General features: G+C 40.4%; 1 protein-coding gene across 1 annotated transcript in view; it reads right to left on the reverse strand.

Moving 5' to 3' along the window:
• The window catches only part of RHOBTB1 (Rho related BTB domain containing 1), a 468,210-nt gene that overhangs the window by 89,104 nt on the left and 357,737 nt on the right, over nt 1–21,369 (reverse strand). The window contains exon 5 of the mRNA XM_044056396.1: nt 19,650–20,611. Within this exon, the coding sequence (XP_043912331.1) occupies nt 19,650–20,611 (962 nt within the window). The remainder of the gene's footprint in view (nt 1–19,649; nt 20,612–21,369) is intronic.

Here is a 21,369-nt window from a genome sequence, read left to right on the forward strand (position 1 = left end):
AGAATAGACATGTGGGATATCTGCAGTGACAGTGTAAAGAATGCAGAATAGATGTGGGATAGTCTGTGATCTACAGTGACAGTGTAAAGAATGGAGAATAGACATGTGGGACAGTTTGTGATCTGCAGTGACAGTGTAAAGAATGTAGAATAGACATGTGGGATAGTCTGTGATCTACAGTGACAGTATAAAGAATGGAGAATAGACATGTGGGATATCTGGAGTGACAGTGTAAAGAATGCAGAATAGACTTGTGGGATAATCTGTGATGTACAGAGACAGTGTAAAGTATGTAGAATAGATATGTGGGATATCTGCAGTAAGAGTGTAATGAATGCAGAATAGATGTGGGACAGTCTGTGATTTACAGTGATAGTGTAAAGAATGCAGAATAGAGATGTGGGACAGTCTGTGATCTGCAGTGACAGTGTAAATAATGTAGAATAGACATGTGGTCTAGTCTGTGATCTACAGTGACAGTGTAAAGAATGTAGAATAGACATGTGGGATATCTGCAGTGACAGTGTAAAGAATGCAGAATAGATGTGGTCTAGTCTGTGATCTACAGTGACAGTGTAAAGAATGTAGTATAGACATGTGGGATATCTGCAGTGACAGTGTAAAGAATGCAGAATAGATGTGGGATAGTCTGTGATCTACAGTGACAGTGTAAAGAATGCAGAATAGATATGTGGAATATCTGCAGTGACAGTGTAAAGAATGCAGAATAGACATGTGGGACAGTCTGTGATGTACAGTGACAGTGTAAAGAATGCAGAATAGACATGTGGGACAATCTGTGATCTACAGTGACAGTGTAAAGAATGCAGAATAGACATGTGGGGCAGTCTGTGATCTACAGTGACAGTGTAAAGAATGCAGAATAGACATGTGGGCCAGTCTGTGATCTACAGTGACAGTGCAAAGAATGCAGAAATGCAGACTAGACATGTGGGACAGTCTGTGTTCTACAGTGACAGTGTAAAGTATGCAGAATAGACATGTGGGATAGTCTGTGATCTGTAGTGACAGTGTAAAGAATGCAGAATAGACATGCGGGACAGTCTGTGATCTACAGTGACAGTGTGAAGATTGCAGAATAGACATGTGGGCTAGTCTGTGGTCTACAGTGACAGTGTAAAGAATGCAGAATAGACATGTGGGCTAGTCTGTGATCTACAGTGACAGTGTAAATAATGCAGAATAGACATGTGGGACAGTCTGTGATCTGCAGTGACAGTGTAAAGAATGCAGAGTAGACATGCGGGACAGTCTGTGATCTACAGTGACAGTGTAAAGAATGCAGAATAGACATGGGATATCTGCAGTGACAGTGTAAAGAATGCAGAATCGACATGGGATATCTGCAGTGACAGTGTAAAGAATGCAGAATCGACATGTGGGACAGTCTGTGATCTGCAGTGACAGTGTAAATAATGCAGAATAGACATGTGGGACAGTCTGTGATCTGCAATGACATTGTAAAGAATGCAGAGTAGACATGCGGGACAGTCTGTGATCTGCAGTGACAGTGTAAAGAATGCAGAGTAGACATGCGGGACAGTCTGTGATCTACAGTGACAGTGTAAAGAATGCAGAATAGACATGGGATATCTGCAGTGACAGTGTAAAGAATGCAGAATCGACATGTGGGACAGTCTGTGATCTGCAGTGACAGTGTAAAGAATGCAGAATAGACATGTGGGACAGTCTGTGATCTACAGTGACAGTGTAAAGAATGCAGAATAGACATGTGGGATAGTCTGTGATCTGCGGTGACAGTGTAAAGAGTGTAGTCTAGACATGTAAGAAATCTGCAGTGACAGTGTAAAGAATGCAGAATAGACATGTGGGATATCTGCAGTGACAGTGTAAAGAATGCAGATTAGACATGCGGTCAGTCTCTGATCTATAGTGACAGTGTAAAGAATGCAGAATAGATATGTGGGACAGTCTGTGATCTACAGTGACAGTGTAAAGAATGCAGAATAGACATGGGATATTCTGTGATCTGCAGTGATAGTGTAAAGAATGCAGAGTAGACATGCGGGACAGACTGTGATCTATAGTGACAGTGTAAAGAATGCAGAATAGATATGTGGGACAGTCTGTGATCTACAGTGACAGTGTAAAGAATGCAGAATACACATGTGGGATAGTCTGTGTTCTGCAGTGACAGTGTAAAGAGTGCAGACTAGACATGTAGGAAATCTGCAGTGACAGTGTAAAGAATGCAGAATAGACATGGGATATCTGCAGTGACAGTGTAAAGAATGCAGTATCGACATGTGGGACAGTCTGTGATCTGCAGTGACAATGTAAAGAATGTAGAATAGACATGTGGGATATCTGCAGTGACAGTGTAAAGAATGCAGAATAGACGTGGGATAGTCTGTGATCTACAGTGACAGTGCAAAGAATGGAGAATAGACATGTGGGACAGTTTGTGATCTGCAGTGACAGTGTAAAGAATGTAGAATAGACATGTGGGATAGTCTGTGATCTACAGTGACAGTATAAAGAATGGAGAATAGACATGTGGGATATCTGGAGTGACAGTTTAAAGAATGCAGAATAGACTTGTGGGATAATCTGTGATGTACAGAGACAGTGTAAAGTATGCACAATAGATATGTGGGATATCTGCAGTAAGAGTGTAATGAATGCAGAATAGATGTGGGACAGTCTGTGATTTACAGTGATAGTGTAAAGAATGCAGAATAGAGATGTGGGACAGTCTGTGATCTGCAGTGACAGTGTAAATAATGTAGAATAGACATGTGGTCTAGTCTGTGATCTACAGTGACAGTGTAAAGAATGTGGAATAGACATGTGGGATATCTGCAGTGGCAGTGTAAAGAATGCAGAATAGATGTGGTCTAGTCTGTGATCTACAGTGACAGTGTAAAGAATGTAGAATAGACATGTGGGATATCTGCAGTGACAGTGTAAAGAATGCAGAATAGATGTGGGATAGTCTGTGATCTACAGTGACAGTGTAAAGAATGCAGAATAGATATGTGGAATATCTGCAGTGACAGTGTAAAGAATGCAGAATAGACATGTGGGACAGTCTGTGATCTACAGTGACAGTGTAAAGAATGCAGAATAGACATGTGGGACAATCTGTGATCTACAGTGACAGTGTAAAGAATGCAGAATAGACATGTGGGGCAGTCTGTGATCTACAGTGACAGTGTAAAGAATGCAGAATAGACATGTGGGCCAGTCTGTGATCTACAGTGACAGTGCATAGAATGCAGAAATGCAGACTAGACATGTGGGACAGTCTGTGTTCTACAGTGACAGTGTAAAGTATGCAGAATAGACATGTGGGATAGTCTGTGATCTGTAGTGACAGTGTAAAGAATGCAGAATAGACATGCGGGACAGTCTGATATCTACAGTGACAGTGTGAAGAATGCAGAATAGATATGTGGGCTAGTCTGTGGTCTACAGTGACAGTGTAAAGAATGCAGAATAGACATGTGGGCTAGTCTGTGATCTACAGTGACAGTGTAAAGAATGCAGAAGAGACATGTGGGACAGTCTGTAATCTACAGTGACAGTGTAAAGAATGCAGAATAGACATGTGGGACAGTCTGTGATCCACAGTGACAGTGTAAAGAATGCAGAATAGACATGTGGGACAGTCTGTGATCTACAGTCACAGTGTAAAGAATGCAGAATAGACATGTGGGACAGTCTGTGATCTACAGTGAGAGTGTAAAGAATGCAGAATAGACATGTGGGATAGTCTGTGATCTACAGTGACAGTGTAAAGAATGCAGAAATACAGAATAGACATGTGGGAGAGTCTGTGAGCTACATGATTGGTGTAAAGAATGCAGAATAGATATGTGGAATATCTGCAGGGACAGTGTAAAGAATGCAGAATAGACATGTGGGACAGTCTGTGATCTACAGTGACAGTGTAAAGAATGCAGAATAGACATGTGGGACAGTCTGTGATCTACAGTGACAGTGTAAGGAATGCAGAGTAGACATGCGGGGACAGTCTGTGATCTATAGTGACAATGTAAAGAATGCAGAATAGACATGTGGGATAGTCTGTGATCTGCAGTGACAGTGTAAAGAATGCAGAGTAGACATGCGGGACAGTCTGTGATCTACAGTGACAGTGTAAAGAATGCAGAATAGACATGTGGGACAGTCTGTGATCTACAGTGACAGTGTAAAGAATGCAGAATAGACATGTGGGATAGTCTGTGATCTGCAGTGACAGTGTAAAGAGTGTAGTCTAGACATGTAAGAAATCTGCAGTGACAGTCTAAAGAATGCAGAATAGACATGTGGGATATCTGCAGTGACAGTGTAAAGAATGCAGAATAGACATGTGGGATAGTCTGTGATGTACAGAAAGTATAAAGAATGCAGAATAGATATGTGGGATATCTGCAGTGAGAGTGTAATGAATGCAGAATATACGTGGGACAGTCTGTGATCTACAGTGACAGTGTAAAGAATGCAGAATAGACATGTGGGACAGTCTGTGATCTACAGTGATAGTGTAAAGAATGCAGAAATGCAGACTAGACGTGGGACAGTCTGTGATCTACAGTGACAGTGTAAATAATGCAGAATAGACATGTGGGACAGTCTGTGATCTGCAGTGACAGTGTAAAGAATGCAGAGTAGACATGCGGGACAGTCTGTGATCTATAGTGACAGTGTAAAGAATGCAGAATAGACATGTGGGATAGTCTGTGATCTACAGTGACAGTGTAAAGAGTGCAGACTAGACATGTAGGAAATCTGCAGTGACAGTGTAAAGAATGCAGAATCGACATGTGGGACAGTCTGTGATCTGCAGTGACAGTGTAAAGAATGCAGAATTGACATGTGGGACAGTCTGTGATCTGCAGTGACAGTGTAAAGAATGCAGAATAGACATGTGGGACAGTCTGTGACCTACAGTGATAGTGTAAAGAATGCAGAATAGACATGTGGGATAGTCTGTGATCTGCGGTGACAGTGTAAAGAGTGTAGTCTAGACATGTAAGATATCTGCAGTGACAGTGTAAAGAATGCAGAATAGACATGTTGGATATCTGCAGTGACAGTGTAAAGAATGCAGATTAGACATGCGGGTCAGTCTCTGATCTATAGTGACAGTGTAAAGAATGCAGAATAGATATGTGGGACAGTCTGTGATCCACAGTGACAGTGTAAAGAATGCAGAATAGACATGGCATATTCTGTGATCTGCAGTGATAGTGTAAAGAATGCAGAGTAGACATGCGGGACAGACTGTGATCTATAGTGACAGTGTAAAGAATGCAGAATAGACATGTGGGACAGTCTGTGATCTACAGTGACAGTGTAAAGAATGCAGAATAGACATGTGGGATAGTCTGTGTTCTGCAGTGACTGTGTAAAGAGTGCAGACTAGACATGTAGGAAATCTGCAGTGACAGTGTAAAGAATGCAGAATAGATATGGGATATCTGCAGTGACAGTGTAAAGAATGCAGTATCGACATGTGGGACAGTCTGTGATCTGCAGTGACAATGTAAAGAATGTAGAATAGACATGTGGGATATCTGCAGTGACAGTGTAAAGAATGCAGAATAGACGTGGGATAGTCTGTGATCTACAGTGACAGCGTAAAGAATGGAGAATAGACATGTGGGACAGTTTGTGATCTGCAGTGACAGTGTAAAGAATGTAGAATAGACATGTGGGATAGTCTGTGATCTACAGTGACAGTGTAAAGAGTGCAGACTAGACATGTAGGAAATCTACAGTGACAGTGTAAAGAATGCAGAATCGACATGTGGGACAGTCTGTGATCTGCAGTGACAGTGTAAAGAATGCAGAATCGACATGTGGGACAGTCTGTGATCTGCAGTGGCAGTGTAAAGAATGCAGAATAGACATGTGGGACAGTCTGTGACCTACAGTGACAGTGTAAAGAATGCAGAATAGACATGTGGGATAGTCTGTGATCTGGTGACAGTGTAAAGAGTGTAGTCTAGACATGTAAGATATCTGCAGTGACAGTGTAAAGAATGCAGAATAGACATGTGGGATATCTGCAGTGACAGTGTAAAGAATGCAGATTAGACATGCGGGTCAGTCTCTGATCTATAGTGACAGTGTAAAGAATGCAGAATAGATATGTGGGACAGTCTGTGATCTACAGTGACAGTGTAAAGAATGCAGAATAGACATGGCATATTCTGTGATCTGCAGTGATAGTGTAAAGAATGCAGAGTAGACATGCGGGACAGACTGTGATCTATAGTGACAGTGTAAAGAATGCAGAATAGACATGTGGGACAGTCTGTGATCTACAGTGACAGTGTAAAGAATGCAGAATAGACATGTGGGATAGTCTGTGTTCTGCAGTGACTGTGTAAAGAGTGCAGACTAGACATGTAGGAAATCTGCAGTGACAGTGTAAAGCATGCAGAATAGATATGGGATATCTGCAGTGACAGTGTAAAGAATGCAGTATCGACATGTGGGACAGTCTGTGATCTGCAGTGACAATGTAAAGAATGTAGAATAGACATGTGGGATATCTGCAGTGACAGTGTAAAGAATGCAGAATAGACGTGGGATAGTCTGTGATCTACAGTGACAGCGTAAAGAATGGAGAATAGACATGTGGGACAGTTTGTGATCTGCAGTGACAGTGTAAAGAATGTAGAATAGACATGTGGGATAGTCTGTGATCTACAGTGACAGTATAAAGAATGTAGAATAGACATGTGGGATATCTGCAGTGACAGTGTAAAGAATGCAGAATAGATGTGGGATAGTCTGTGATCTACAGTGACAGTGTAAAGAATGCAGAATAGATATGTGGAATATCTGCAGTGACAGTGTAAAGAATGCAGAATAGACATGTGGGACAGTCTGTGATCTACAGTGACAGTGTAAAGAATGCAGAATAGACATGTGGGACAATCTGTGATCTACAGTGACAGTGTAAAGAATGCAGAATAGACATGTGGGACAGTCTGTGATCTGCAGTGACAGTGTAAAGAATGCAGAGTAGACATGCGGGACAGTCTGTGATCTACAGTGACAGTGTAAAGAATGCAGAATAGACATGTGGGACAGTCTGTGGTCTACAGTGACAGTGTAAAGAATGCAGAATAGACATGTGGGCTAGTCTGTGATCTACAGTGACAGTGTAAATAATGCAGAATAGACATGTGGGACAGTCTGTGATCTGCAGTGACAGTGTAAAGAATGCAGAGTAGACATGCGGGACAGTCTGTGATCTACAGTGACAGTGTAAAGAATGCAGAATAGACATGGGATATCTGCAGTGACAGTGTAAAGAATGCAGAATCGACATGGGATATCTGCAGTGACAGTGTAAAGAATGCAGAATCGACATGTGGGACAGTCTGTGATCTGCAGTGACAGTGTAAATAATGCAGAATAGACATGTGGGACAGTCTGTGATCTGCAATGACATTGTAAAGAATGCAGAGTAGACATGCGGGACAGTCTGTGATCTGCAGTGACAGTGTAAAGAATGCAGAGTAGACATGCGGGACAGTCTGTGATCTACAGTGACAGTGTAAAGAATGCAGAATAGACATGGGATATCTGCAGTGACAGTGTAAAGAATGCAGAATCGACATGTGGGACAGTCTGTGATCTGCAGTGACAGTGTAAAGAATGCAGAATAGACATGTGGGACAGTCTGTGATCTACAGTGACAGTGTAAAGAATGCAGAATAGACATGTGGGATAGTCTGTGATCTGCGGTGACAGTGTAAAGAGTGTAGTCTAGACATGTAAGAAATCTGCAGTGACAGTGTAAAGAATGCAGAATAGACATGTGGGATATCTGCAGTGACAGTGTAAAGAATGCAGATTAGACATGTGGGTCAGTCTCTGATCTATAGTGACAGTGTAAAGAATGCAGAGTAGACATGCGGGACAGTCTGTGATCTACAGTGACAGTGTAAAGAATGCAGAATAGACATGTGGGACAGTCTGTGGTCTACAGTGACAGTGTAAAGAATGCAGAATAGACATGTGGGCTAGTCTGTGATCTACAGTGACAGTGTAAATAATGCAGAATAGACATGTGGGACAGTCTGTGATCTGCAGTGACAGTGTAAAGAATGCAGAGTAGACATGCGGGACAGTCTGTGATCTACAGTGACAGTGTAAAGAATGCAGAATAGACATGGGATATCTGCAGTGACAGTGTAAAGAATGCAGAATCGACATGGGATATCTGCAGTGACAGTGTAAAGAATGCAGAATCGACATGTGGGACAGTCTGTGATCTGCAGTGACAGTGTAAAGAATGCAGAATAGACATGTGGGACAGTCTGTGATCTACAGTGACAGTGTAAAGAATGCAGAATAGACATGTGGGACAGTCTGTGATCTGCAGTGACAGTGTAAAGAATGCAGAATAGACATGTGGGACAGTCTGTGATCTACAGTGACAGTGTAAAGAATGCAGAATAGACATGTGGGATAGTCTGTGATCTGCGGTGACAGTGTAAAGAGTGTAGTCTAGACATGTAAGAAATCTGCAGTGACAGTGTAAAGAATGCAGAATAGACATGTGGGATATCTGCAGTGACAGTGTAAAGAATGCAGATTAGACATGCGGGTCAGTCTCTGATCTATAGTGACAGTGTAAAGAATGCAGAATAGATATGTGGGACAGTCTGTGATCTACAGTGACAGTGTAAAGAATGCAGAATAGACATGGGATATTCTGTGATCTGCAGTGATAGTGTAAAGAATGCAGAGTAGACATGCGGGACAGACTGTGATCTATAGTGACAGTGTAAAGAATGCAGAATAGATATGTGGGACAGTCTGTGATCTACAGTGACAGTGTAAAGAATGCAGAATACACATGTGGGATAGTCTGTGTTCTGCAGTGACAGTGTAAAGAGTGCAGACTAGACATGTAGGAAATCTGCAGTGACAGTGTAAAGAATGCAGAATAGACATGGGATATCTGCAGTGACAGTGTAAAGAATGCAGTATCGACATGTGGGACAGTCTGTGATCTGCAGTGACAATGTAAAGAATGTAGAATAGACATGTGGGATATCTGCAGTGACAGTGTAAAGAATGCAGAATAGGCGTGGGATAGTCTGTGATCTACAGTGACAGTGCAAAGAATGGAGAATAGACATGTGGGACAGTTTGTGATCTGCAGTGACAGTGTAAAGAATGTAGAATAGACATGTGGGATAGTCTGTGATCTACAGTGACAGTATAAAGAATGGAGAATAGACATGTGGGATATCTGGAGTGACAGTTTAAAGAATGCAGAATAGACTTGTGGGATAATCTGTGATGTACAGAGACAGTGTAAAGTATGCACAATAGATATGTGGGATATCTGCAGTAAGAGTGTAATGAATGCAGAATAGATGTGGGACAGTCTGTGATTTACAGTGATAGTGTAAAGAATGCAGAATAGAGATGTGGGACAGTCTGTGATCTGCAGTGACAGTGTAAATAATGTAGAATAGACATGTGGTCTAGTCTGTGATCTACAGTGACAGTGTAAAGAATGTGGAATAGACATGTGGGATATCTGCAGTGGCAGTGTAAAGAATGCAGAATAGATGTGGTCTAGTCTGTGATCTACAGTGACAGTGTAAAGAATGTAGAATAGACATGTGGGATATCTGCAGTGACAGTGTAAAGAATGCAGAATAGATGTGGGATAGTCTGTGATCTACAGTGACAGTGTAAAGAATGCAGAATAGATATGTGGAATATCTGCAGTGACAGTGTAAAGAATGCAGAATAGACATGTGGGACAGTCTGTGATCTACAGTGACAGTGTAAAGAATGCAGAATAGACATGTGGGACAATCTGTGATCTACAGTGACAGTGTAAAGAATGCAGAATAGACATGTGGGGCAGTCTGTGATCTACAGTGACAGTGTAAAGAATGCAGAATAGACATGTGGGCCAGTCTGTGATCTACAGTGACAGTGCATAGAATGCAGAAATGCAGACTAGACATGTGGGACAGTCTGTGTTCTACAGTGACAGTGTAAAGTATGCAGAATAGACATGTGGGATAGTCTGTGATCTGTAGTGACAGTGTAAGGAATGCAGAATAGACATGCGGGACAGTCTGATATCTACAGTGACAGTGTGAAGAATGCAGAATAGATATGTGGGCTAGTCTGTGGTCTACAGTGACAGTGTAAAGAATGCAGAATAGACATGTGGGCTAGTCTGTGATCTACAGTGACAGTGTAAAGAATGCAGAAGAGACATGTGGGACAGTCTGTAATCTACAGTGACAGTGTAAAGAATGCAGAATAGACATGTGGGACAGTCTGTGATCCACAGTGACAGTGTAAAGAATGCAGAATAGACATGTGGGACAGTCTGTGATCTACAGTCACAGTGTAAAGAATGCAGAATAGACATGTGGGACAGTCTGTGATCTACAGTGAGAGTGTAAAGAATGCAGAATAGACATGTGGGATAGTCTGTGATCTACAGTGACAGTGTAAAGAATGCAGAAATACAGAATAGACATGTGGGAGAGTCTGTGAGCTACATTGACGGTGTAAAGAATGCAGAATAGATATGTGGAATATCTGCAGGGACAGTGTAAAGAATGCAGAATAGACATGTGGGACAGTCTGTGATCTACAGTGACAGTGTAAAGAATGCAGAATAGACATGTGGGACAGTCTGTGATCTACAGTGACAGTGTAAGGAATGCAGAGTAGACATGCGGGGACAGTCTGTGATCTATAGTGACAATGTAAAGAATGCAGAATAGACATGTGGGATAGTCTGTGATCTGCAGTGACAGTGTAAAGAATGCAGAGTAGACATGCGGGACAGTCTGTGATCTACAGTGACAGTGTAAAGAATGCAGAATAGACATGTGGGACAGTCTGTGATCTACAGTGACAGTGTAAAGAATGCAGAATAGACATGTGGGATAGTCTGTGATCTGCAGTGACAGTGTAAAGAGTGTAGTCTAGACATGTAAGAAATCTGCAGTGACAGTCTAAAGAATGCAGAATAGACATGTGGGATATCTGCAGTGACAGTGTAAAGAATGCAGAATAGACATGTGGGATAGTCTGTAATGTACAGAAAGTATAAAGAATGCAGAATAGATATGTGGGATATCTGCAGTGAGAGTGTAATGAATGCAGAATATACGTGGGACAGTCTGTGATCTACAGTGACAGTGTAAAGAATGCAGAATAGACATGTGGGACAGTCTGTGATCTACAGTGATAGTGTAAAGAATGCAGAAATGCAGACTAGACGTGGGACAGTCTGTGATCTACAGTGACAGTGTAAATAATGCAGAATAGACATGTGGGACAGTCTGTGATCTGCAGTGACAGTGTAAAGAATGTAGAATAGACATGTGGGATAGTCTGTGATCTACAGTGACAGTGTAAAGAGTGCAGACTAGACATGTAGGAAATCTACAGTGACAGTGTAAAGAATGCAGAATCGACATGTGGGACAGTCTGTGATCTGCAGTGACAGTGTAAAGAATGCAGAATCGACATGTGGGACAGTCTGTGATCTGCAGTGACAGTGTAAAGAATGCAGAATAGACATGTGGGACAGTCTGTGACCTACAGTGACAGTGTAAAGAATGCAGAATAGACATGTGGGATAGTCTGTGATCTGCGGTGACAGTGTAAAGAGTGTAGTCTAGACATGTAAGATATCTGCAGTGACAGTGTAAAGAATGCAGAATAGACATGTGGGATATCTGCAGTGACAGTGTAAAGAATGCAGATTAGACATGCGGGTCAGTCTCTGATCTATAGTGACAGTGTAAAGAATGCAGAATAGATATGTGGGACAGTCTGTGATCTACAGTGACAGTGTAAAGAATGCAGAATAGACATGGCATATTCTGTGATCTGCAGTGATAGTGTAAAGAATGCAGAGTAGACATGCGGGACAGACTGTGATCTATAGTGACAGTGTAAAGAATGCAGAATAGACATGTGGGACAGTCTGTGATCTACAGTGACAGTGTAAAGAATGCAGAATAGACATGTGGGATAGTCTGTGTTCTGCAGTGACTGTGTAAAGAGTGCAGACTAGACATGTAGGAAATCTGCAGTGACAGTGTAAAGCATGCAGAATAGATATGGGATATCTGCAGTGACAGTGTAAAGAATGCAGTATCGACATGTGGGACAGTCTGTGATCTGCAGTGACAATGTAAAGAATGTAGAATAGACATGTGGGATATCTGCAGTGACAGTGTAAAGAATGCAGAATAGACGTGGGATAGTCTGTGATCTACAGTGACAGCGTAAAGAATGGAGAATAGACATGTGGGACAGTTTGTGATCTGCAGTGACAGTGTAAAGAATGTAGAATAGACATGTGGGATAGTCTGTGATCTACAGTGACAGTATAAAGAATGGAGAATAGACATGTGGGATATCTGCAGTGACAGTGTAAAGAATGCAGAATAGACTTGTGGGATAATCTGTGATGTACAGAGACAGTGTAATGTATGCAGAATAGATATGTGGGATATCTGCAGTAAGAGTGTAATGAATGCAGAATAGATGTGGGACAGTCTGTGATTTACAGTGATAGTGTAAAGAATGCAGAATAGAGATGTGGGACAGTCTGTGATCTACAGTGGCAGTGTAAAGAATGCAGAATAGACATGTGGGACATTCTGTGATCTACAGTGACAGTGTAATGAATGTAGAATAGACATGTGGGATAGTCTGTAATTTACAGTGACAGTGTAAAGAATGCAAAATAGACATGTGGGACAGTTTGTGATCTGCAGTGACAGTGTAAATAATGTAGAGTAGACATGTGGTCTAGTCTGTGATCTACAGTGACAGTGTAAAGAATGTAGAATAGACATGTGGGATATCTGCAGTGACAGTGTAAAGAATGCAGAATAGATGTGGTCTAGTCTGTGATCTACAGTGACAGTGTAAAGAATGTAGAATAGACATGTGGGATATCTGCAGTGACAGTGTAAAGAATGCAGAATAGATGTGGGATAGTCTGTGATCTACAGTGACAGTGTAAAGAATGCAGAATAGATATGTGGAATATCTGCAGTGACAGTGTAAAGAATGCAGAATAGACATGTGGGACAGTCTGTGATCTACAGTGACAGTGTAAAGAATGCAGAATAGACATGTGGGACAATCTGTGATCTACAGTGACAGTGTAAAGAATGCAGAATAGACATGTGGGGCAGTCTGTGATCTACAGTGACAGTGTAAAGAATGCAGAATAGACATGTGGGCCAGTCTGTGATCTACAGTGACAGTGCAAAGAATGCAGAAATGCAGACTAGACATGTGGGACAGTCTGTGTTCTACAGTGACAGTGTAAAGTATGCAGAATAGACATGTGGGATAGTCTGTGATCTGTAGTGACAGTGTAAAGAATGCAGAATAGACATGCGGGACAGTCTGTGATCTACAGTGACAGTGTGAAGAATGCAGAATAGACATGTGGGCTAGTCTGTGGTCTACAGTGACAGTGTAAAGAATGCAGAATAGACATGTGGGCTAGTCTGTGATCTACAGTGACAGTGTAAAGAATGCAGAAGAGACATGTGGGACAATCTGTAATCTACAGTGACAGTGTAAAGAATGCAAAATAGACATGTGGGACAGTCTGTGATCCACAGTGACAGTGTAAAGAATGCAGAATAGACATGTGGGACAGTCTGTGATCTACAGTCACAGTGTAAAGAATGCAGAATAGACATGTGGGACAGTCTGTGATCTACAGTGAGAGTGTAAAGAATGCAGAATAGACATGTGGGATAGTCTGTGATCTACAGTGACAGTGTAAAGAATGCAGAAATACAGAATAGACATGTGGGAGAGTCTGTGAGCTACAGTGACGGTGTAAAGAATGCAGAATAGACATGAGGGATAGTCTGTGATCTGCAGTGACAGTGTAAAGAGTGTAGATTAGACATGTGGGATATCTGCAGTGACAGTGTAAAGAATGCAGAACAGACATGTGGGATATCTGCAGTGATAGTGTAAAGAATTTAGAATAGACACGTGGGACAGTCTGTGATCTGCAGTGACAGTATAAAGAATGTAGAATAGACATGTGGGATAGTCTGTGATCTACAGTGACAGTGTAAAGAATGCAGAATAGACGTGTGGGATAGTCTATGATCTACAGTGACAGTGTAAAGACTGCATAATTGTACTTCCATAATAGGTAGCAGTGCCCCCTCACAGCATCTGGTTCTCCAGTTCTTTTCAGCTGGGGTACCTTCTGTGCAGAGCTGCATCTCCTCTCTGTGCACTGGTTTTCTCCACATTTGAAAGACATACAGTAGATGGACGGGGGACTTTAAATTGTGTGTAGGTATGAATACATACTTGTGTGTTATGCATTAGATACCTGGCAGCCTGCTTACATTTCCCATTTTGCTTTGTAAGCTCCACAGGTAGTAGTAAATGTCCACGGGGTCATGCCAGGATTTGGCTGCACCTCATAAGATAGAGAGGATTGTTAGTCCTAGCTTCAAATCAACAGGTAGGATCACATCACTCTAAGGAGTTGGAGATTTTATGAGCTGCTGCTGCTGCTGCAGGAAGCATATCTGGCTTAGGAGTCTCCAACCAAAAGCTCCAATCTTTAGAGGGAAGAAAATTCTGTTAGTTTCCACTGGAAACAAAGAAAATGGACTATCAGGGCTTTCTTTTACTGGATTGGTGGGCATCTTCAGCATGACCACCAGTGGGGAGACCACTCAAGAGAATTGACTGCTGGGTAGACTGAATTGCCTTCTACAGAATTCTCTAGACAGCTGGATGGACAGAAAGACCTTCTGCAGAATTCTAGGTTAAGATGTGATGGATACTGTGGGCCATCCCATTTCTGCTTCAACTCTAAGATCTCACCAAGCTGTTGGGAGTAGGTGATGAGGAATCTGCATACTCCTCCTCCTCCTCATTAACATATCACAGTGGAGATTCAGAGAAATAGCTGATATGCTTCCTCTTGCATGTGCACTTCCTTTTTGACCTTCAGAGGTGCTGAGGTCAAAGTTAAAGAAAAAGAACATTCAAGTGTCATCATCATGTGAGAATACTGCTAATGGCTTTGTTGCCTCAGTCTTGCTGAATCGCAAATTGACAGACAAAGGATCCTGAAGAAACAGCTCTGTCTGTCTGTCTGTAGCACAGATATTGACACCAGGGTGGAAATGGACATGACAAGGATCTACTGCAAGAGTGCTTGAAACGTTAGAGCAATGGTTGACAATGTCTGCACATTTGTCACCAAGAACCACAGTTCTGGCTGCTGCAGTATCAGAGACATGAGCATTTCTCAGTGAATAATTTACACAACAGTGGCATACTTAAAAGTGGAATGGAATGATAGATATCAACACTTACAACACTGAAATCAGCACTGCAGTCAGAGTTGACAAGTCATTCTCCAATGACATTAATAGAGAATGAGTCAATGATGCAACCTTAACTCTGGCTATAAATCAAGGGCACCTATGTAGAAAACTTGGAAGATGTTCTCACTTGGGGAAAGCATCAGAGAATGAACTCATTCTAATATAGGAGCTGATGTGGAAGAGCTAGTAGGAAGCCTCTTCTACACCCCTCACAAAAAAAAAAAAAAAAAAAAAAAATGGTATCCAAAAAAGTTATCATAGAAATATTCTAGAAAATACATATGTTAAGTTCTCCTGTAGTCAGTCTAGTGCTTAGTATTTGACTTACCTCCTTGTCACCTGCGAGGATAAAGTTTGAAATTCTGAAAGCTGTATTGGATCCTCACTATAAAGAGCTGTGTAACATGACTCTTGGTATCACTATCACATCATCCATTCTTTTACTTTCAGACTTAGAAATTGGACAGGAAGATATCACCTTGTTTTGTTTGTAGGACTTCTGATATTCGGTTCTCCAAGGAGGCTGGAGAAGCCCTGAAGCTGAGGAAGAGGAGGAGGAGGAGGATGCTGCTTGCTCTCAAGCCAATGTGAAAGATTTTGACTGCAAAAGGGAATCAATTGCCTGAGTGCTAGACTAAGACAGTTTTCTTATGCATGATTTTTTCTATTCACAGGGATGTGGTTGCAAATGCATAACAAACAGAGCACCTAAAAGTATTGTGCTCTTCCTCAAAAGAAAATAAGTACAACGGACACTTATCTTACGGCCAGCTCCACTACAGAAGGGGGATATGCACTACAACGGACACTTATCTTACGGCCAGCTCCACTACAGAAGGGGAATATGCACTAGGTATGAGTCAGACAATCTGGGTCACCTAGTGGCTTGTATGTGTAGGAGATGGTCAGGGAGAGAGAGGAATGACAGATTACCTACTCCATTTTTCATGGGGAGGGCATATTTAGGCATGTCCTGTCAGAATGATTCTCTGTGGAGATTGAAAGTATTTTTGTGGATGACAGCAGCTGTGGATAAGAGGAGAGGGAGTGAATTAAGTGTATGGACACCAAAGAAGCAGAACGCATTCACTTACCAGAACACTCCCTCACTAGATGACATTCCCATAATCCAGGAGCATAGAGATGTAACAAGGAAGAATCCTGACTTTCTGTGAAGGATGACAGCACCTCTTCCTACCATCTTACCTTTACTGGGGGGGGGGTAGCAAATTGGACAGCTGGGTGATATCCCTATTCTTGCCACTGTTGGTGGACTCTTGGAGTACAAACTGGCCAACTGGGTGGAAGGGTCCAAAGAGGCTTGATGGTCACATTACGAAAATGAATAACAAGTTGAAGTGATAAAATATTATGCTGGTCTTGTGGTGGACACTTTTATTTTTAAATCCATAAGCGTTGATTGAACTAAGGGGAAACATTCCAAGTAGCAAATGCTAGCACAAGACAAAAAAGGATGAAAGTATAAAGTTCTCTCTTTTTTTTTATTGATGAGATGTTGAAAAGGGAATGAAAGGTTGTAACTCCTAAAATGTGACAGGAATGGCTGGAATGTAAAGACCCAATCAAAGATCTTAAAGTAGCTAAAAAGCAGTTGAAAAAATAAAAAATAAATCCAAAAAAACAAATCAAAATCATTACTGATAATTTTGTTGATTTTTTTTTTGTTAAAATACAAAGCTGTAACCTGGTGCCATTTCTTAGTGCTGTACATTGTGTAACTGAAGAGATCCTGAGAGGATTGTGTCTCAGTTTATTTTGGGACAGTGGGACGCACTGATGTATTGCGGGAAAGTTTTATGTGCATGCTGTCCTAGTGTCTGCTTCCATCATCCAGCTGCTATGGTTGATGGATCTCCTCTTAGATTATGCATTCATGAACCAAATGTTGAACAACATGCAGCTGCCCAATTAGTTCTCTGTATTTGTTTTTATAGTCTTGGGATTTACAGATTTCTTTTCTCTTATTTTCTTCTAATCTCACTCAATATAGTCCTTCTTTTGCTTTTTTGCACTTTATGCAGCCACCTGTCATTGTTGTCCATTTCTGGTTTAAAATCCATATCTCTAGACTTTACAAGCTCCCCTAATACAAAAACAAAAATCAACTTAAATTTCTTTACTTTGTAGTTTCGAACTTTAACTATGTTTATGTCTGAGAATGTCAGAAAATATGCATATAGCCCCAACTTTAGACTCACACATATAATCTATTTTGAGGAAGCCCATGACTCCCTTTAATAGTGAGAAGTATAACCATGCTATACATAGTTTTGTTGTATTTCTAACTAATTCAGCATTTTTGTGTGCAGTCGTACCAAAAGCAATACTATACAGTTTTAAGGGCTAGTGTATTTACAGCTACAGCAGTTTTCTAGTATTATTTAAAGTCCTCTGTAAGTGTTCTTATTAGGCCTTAGTATTTCTCCATGTTGTACTGCTGCTTCTTGCTCTATTCCTCAATATTTATATACTCCTCCTTCCCTAAGTTTTTTTTCATACTGAATTCTTACGTCACATATTTATCAAGTGCTGATGTAATTTGCAATTGTGCATCATTTGTTAGATGAATCGCGTCATCAACGACAAAAAAATAAATGGGATGTTACTTTTCAGACATGTTTTTCTAAGTTCAGACTGCATTCATAATGTAATCTTTTAGGCAAATTAATTGAGTGCATATCAAAACAATAACAAAACTACCCAGAAAAGTCTCTCTTTGGATTTCTTTGCCTAAATATTAGTATGTCATTTTCTAATAATCTTTGTAGCTATCAGTCCTCTTTTCCCATTTTACATGGGTTTGGGGTGTCAATCAACATCTCTGTTGTGAGGTATGTATGCCAAGAAAGTTTATATTTCCAGTCTAGTACTCTGGCTGTGTAGCTCCTCAACTATGAAGCCTATATAAACAATTACTTGCGGACTATCCTGGAGCAGGTGAAAAATTTCAGTAAGGCATTACCTGACAGTAACACTAAAGTTAATGTGGCTAATTCAAGTAAGAATGTTCACAATAGGACATTCGCACTGATAAATGCAATTGCAATACAGATGCTGCATTCGTCAGGACAGTTGTATCTGGAGTAGTTCTTTGGAATCATGTTAAGAACTTGGAATTGTCCTGAGGATGTCAAAGGAGCCTGTTAAAAGCACCCTTTAACTAAGATTATTTATTTGAAAATATTGCTTAAAAGTGAAAACTGAACTTCAAAGAGAATACTAATTCTGGCCTGAAGCAGATTCTTCATACTCTGGCAAGATAGTTTTCAAAAAAAAAAACTGTCCTGATATTTATAAAACATTTTTTGGGAAGCAGCAAAGGAAATAAAATAGGAACTTGAAACAAGCTGCTCAGCATGCTAAAAAATACATGTCCCTAAAGAAAAGCTAAGAGTTGAAGCAGGTCACAGTACCCTCATCACCTGCTTCTACATGCTGCAATTACATCCCTTACACAGGTCAGCTTTTTTTATTTTACTATTTGCTAGAAGATGCTTATAAAAGATAGGTAGGGTCCAAGAATTGATAACATTGGGAAATAAAGCAGTGACAAGGTATCATATTCACATGTTTCTTCACAAAAATGCAAGTATCTGTTATATGGAAATCAGTCTGTTCCCAAATATTAGTGAGGAAGTTTTCTATACAACATTATTTGTGAGCTCTAACACATGCGAACTTTTATAGACCTCATCTGCACCTACAGATCCATTATGTATGGCACTTGGAATTTCAGCAAGTACCTAATTGGGGTCCATGGAAGAGAGAAAAGGGATGTGCCAAGAAGTATTTCAACACTCTTAGCTTACCCAAACCCATATACAAAGAACAGTGTAAGAGGGGGATTGGAGATAAACTGATATAGTCAGTGTAGAATAGATAGGTGGCAATTTGTTCCACATTTCTCTCCTTAAATTATATTAAGACTAAAGCTTTTAGCTTTTAATCATTTGCTTATATTAAATTTCACTTACAAAACATTTTGTAGATTATTCTTCTTTGGACACATTCAGCACCTTTGCATCATATATCAGTTTTTCCATATAATAACATCACATACCAGATGATATCTTACCAAAAGGTATACAGCAGTACTGTTATTTCCCAACTCCATAATTTCACATTTTTAAATATCATTCCTAAAATTCAATTAGCTTAACTTGTTTACATGTACGTGCTCTTTTTTATCTCAATCCTAAGCAACAGGTACATTTGCTACCTTACCAGAAAATGTTCCCTTTGAGAGACATTCCTTTATTCTGTTAGCTTTTCTGACATGAAATGCTTTGGTAATCTCTTGGTTCATGAAAGCTTCTTTATTCATTATATTTTCCAGCATCATCCTCAAATCAAATACCTCCAGAACTTCAGCAATTTGTGCCAGCCTCATGAGATCATTTCCAGTTTCATCCAGTTGTCCAGTGTAGAGGAACCGGAGCACAGCAGTGAAGGGCTCAGGCTGAATAGAGTAATCCATTTTGACCACTGTTATTATACTTTTCTGATGAGTAATGGGATTTTCTGTCATCTCCTCATGCATACTGATAAAAGCTTTGCTCCATGATGACAATGATTTCCCTTTCACTGTAGGTTCCTTGTCGAGTCCAACCATTCTCAATGTCACATCACTTTTGGAGGTTTGCAGGGTAAGGCTTGAAGTTCGGGAAGCCACAGTACCCTCATCGAGGTCAAGGCTGAAGCTGCTCAAAAGATGATCCCCACTCCATCTTTCTATTCTTTTGTTTTTTTCTCTGGACTGGGATTCTTTGCAACTCATTAAGAACAGGTCATAAAATTTGGAGGATGATGTAGTTAGAAAAACCTTATGAGCAAAAACATGAATATCATCTTGCAGTATAAACATGACATCTGCACACAGTGGGTAGTCCAATAAATGACCAATGGAGTCTACACTAATTGGAGAGTAATCAGGTACCTTAATAATTGGAGGAGGAGCTTTTGGAGGCAGAAAAGGTGCTTGAAGAACAGGCTTCTGCACCTTTTTCAAATAAGACTTCCAGAAATGGAGATGTCTTCTTGAAACAAGTGCAGCTCTGGTTGCATTGTCGAAAACATCCTTGATTCCATATTGATCAAACACACTACATTCGTAGTATGGGATTCCAAGATCTCTGGCAACATGTCGCCCTCTTTCAGGAGGCAATATTTCACTTTGTTTTATTGGCCTATGATGAAAAATCACTGTGTTATATGCGTTGTAAACCACACTGATATCTGAAATGTTAACATCAATACTTTAAACATTTATAATATGCTATACTACTTGTCTATATTTTCAACAGAAATTACCTGTGCAACAATATTGATATCAGCACATATGCAAAAGCATTTTATAACATCAATAAAAACTTAATTATACCACTGTTCTAGCTCTTAGCAGTTATGCCAGCTGCAAACCAAAAGTGCAACATAATATTTTTGTTTTTACATTTACTTTTTCATGTATTACATAACTGGTTTTTGTACATTTTGCTATTTATATATTGTTTCTTCTAGCTACTTTGTCATGCAGCTCTTGTAGTTTTTCTCCCTGAGCTATTTCTAAAAATGGGCTGTGTGTATTAGGACTATTTCAGTCAACAAATAGAAATAAATGCTTACTGGTATAACTCATTCACTCCAATGGAGCTCAGGAAGTTTTGCACTGTAACTTCCAAAGGGCAGAGCCTAAACCTTTTGACAGAATCAGATTATGTCCTCACATTTCAAACAAATGTTCATATTTCTGGAACCATAGGGGTTATGAAAGAAGTATAAATGGCAAACTCGTCAGCACAAACTATTTCTGTAGTGGTAGTATTTGTAAGGTTCTAGGTCTTAAACCGAATTTTATAAGTCACAGTAAACACAGTAACTACTACTTTTGTAATACTTTTAAACAACTTACAATATCTCAGCAACCACTCAAGTTACACACATACTG

Source organism: Protopterus annectens, chromosome 14.part0 (assembly GCF_019279795.1).
Source record: "Protopterus annectens isolate FY-2018-M chromosome 14.part0, PAN1.0, whole genome shotgun sequence".
NCBI classification, from domain to species: Eukaryota; Metazoa; Chordata; order Ceratodontiformes; family Protopteridae; genus Protopterus; species Protopterus annectens.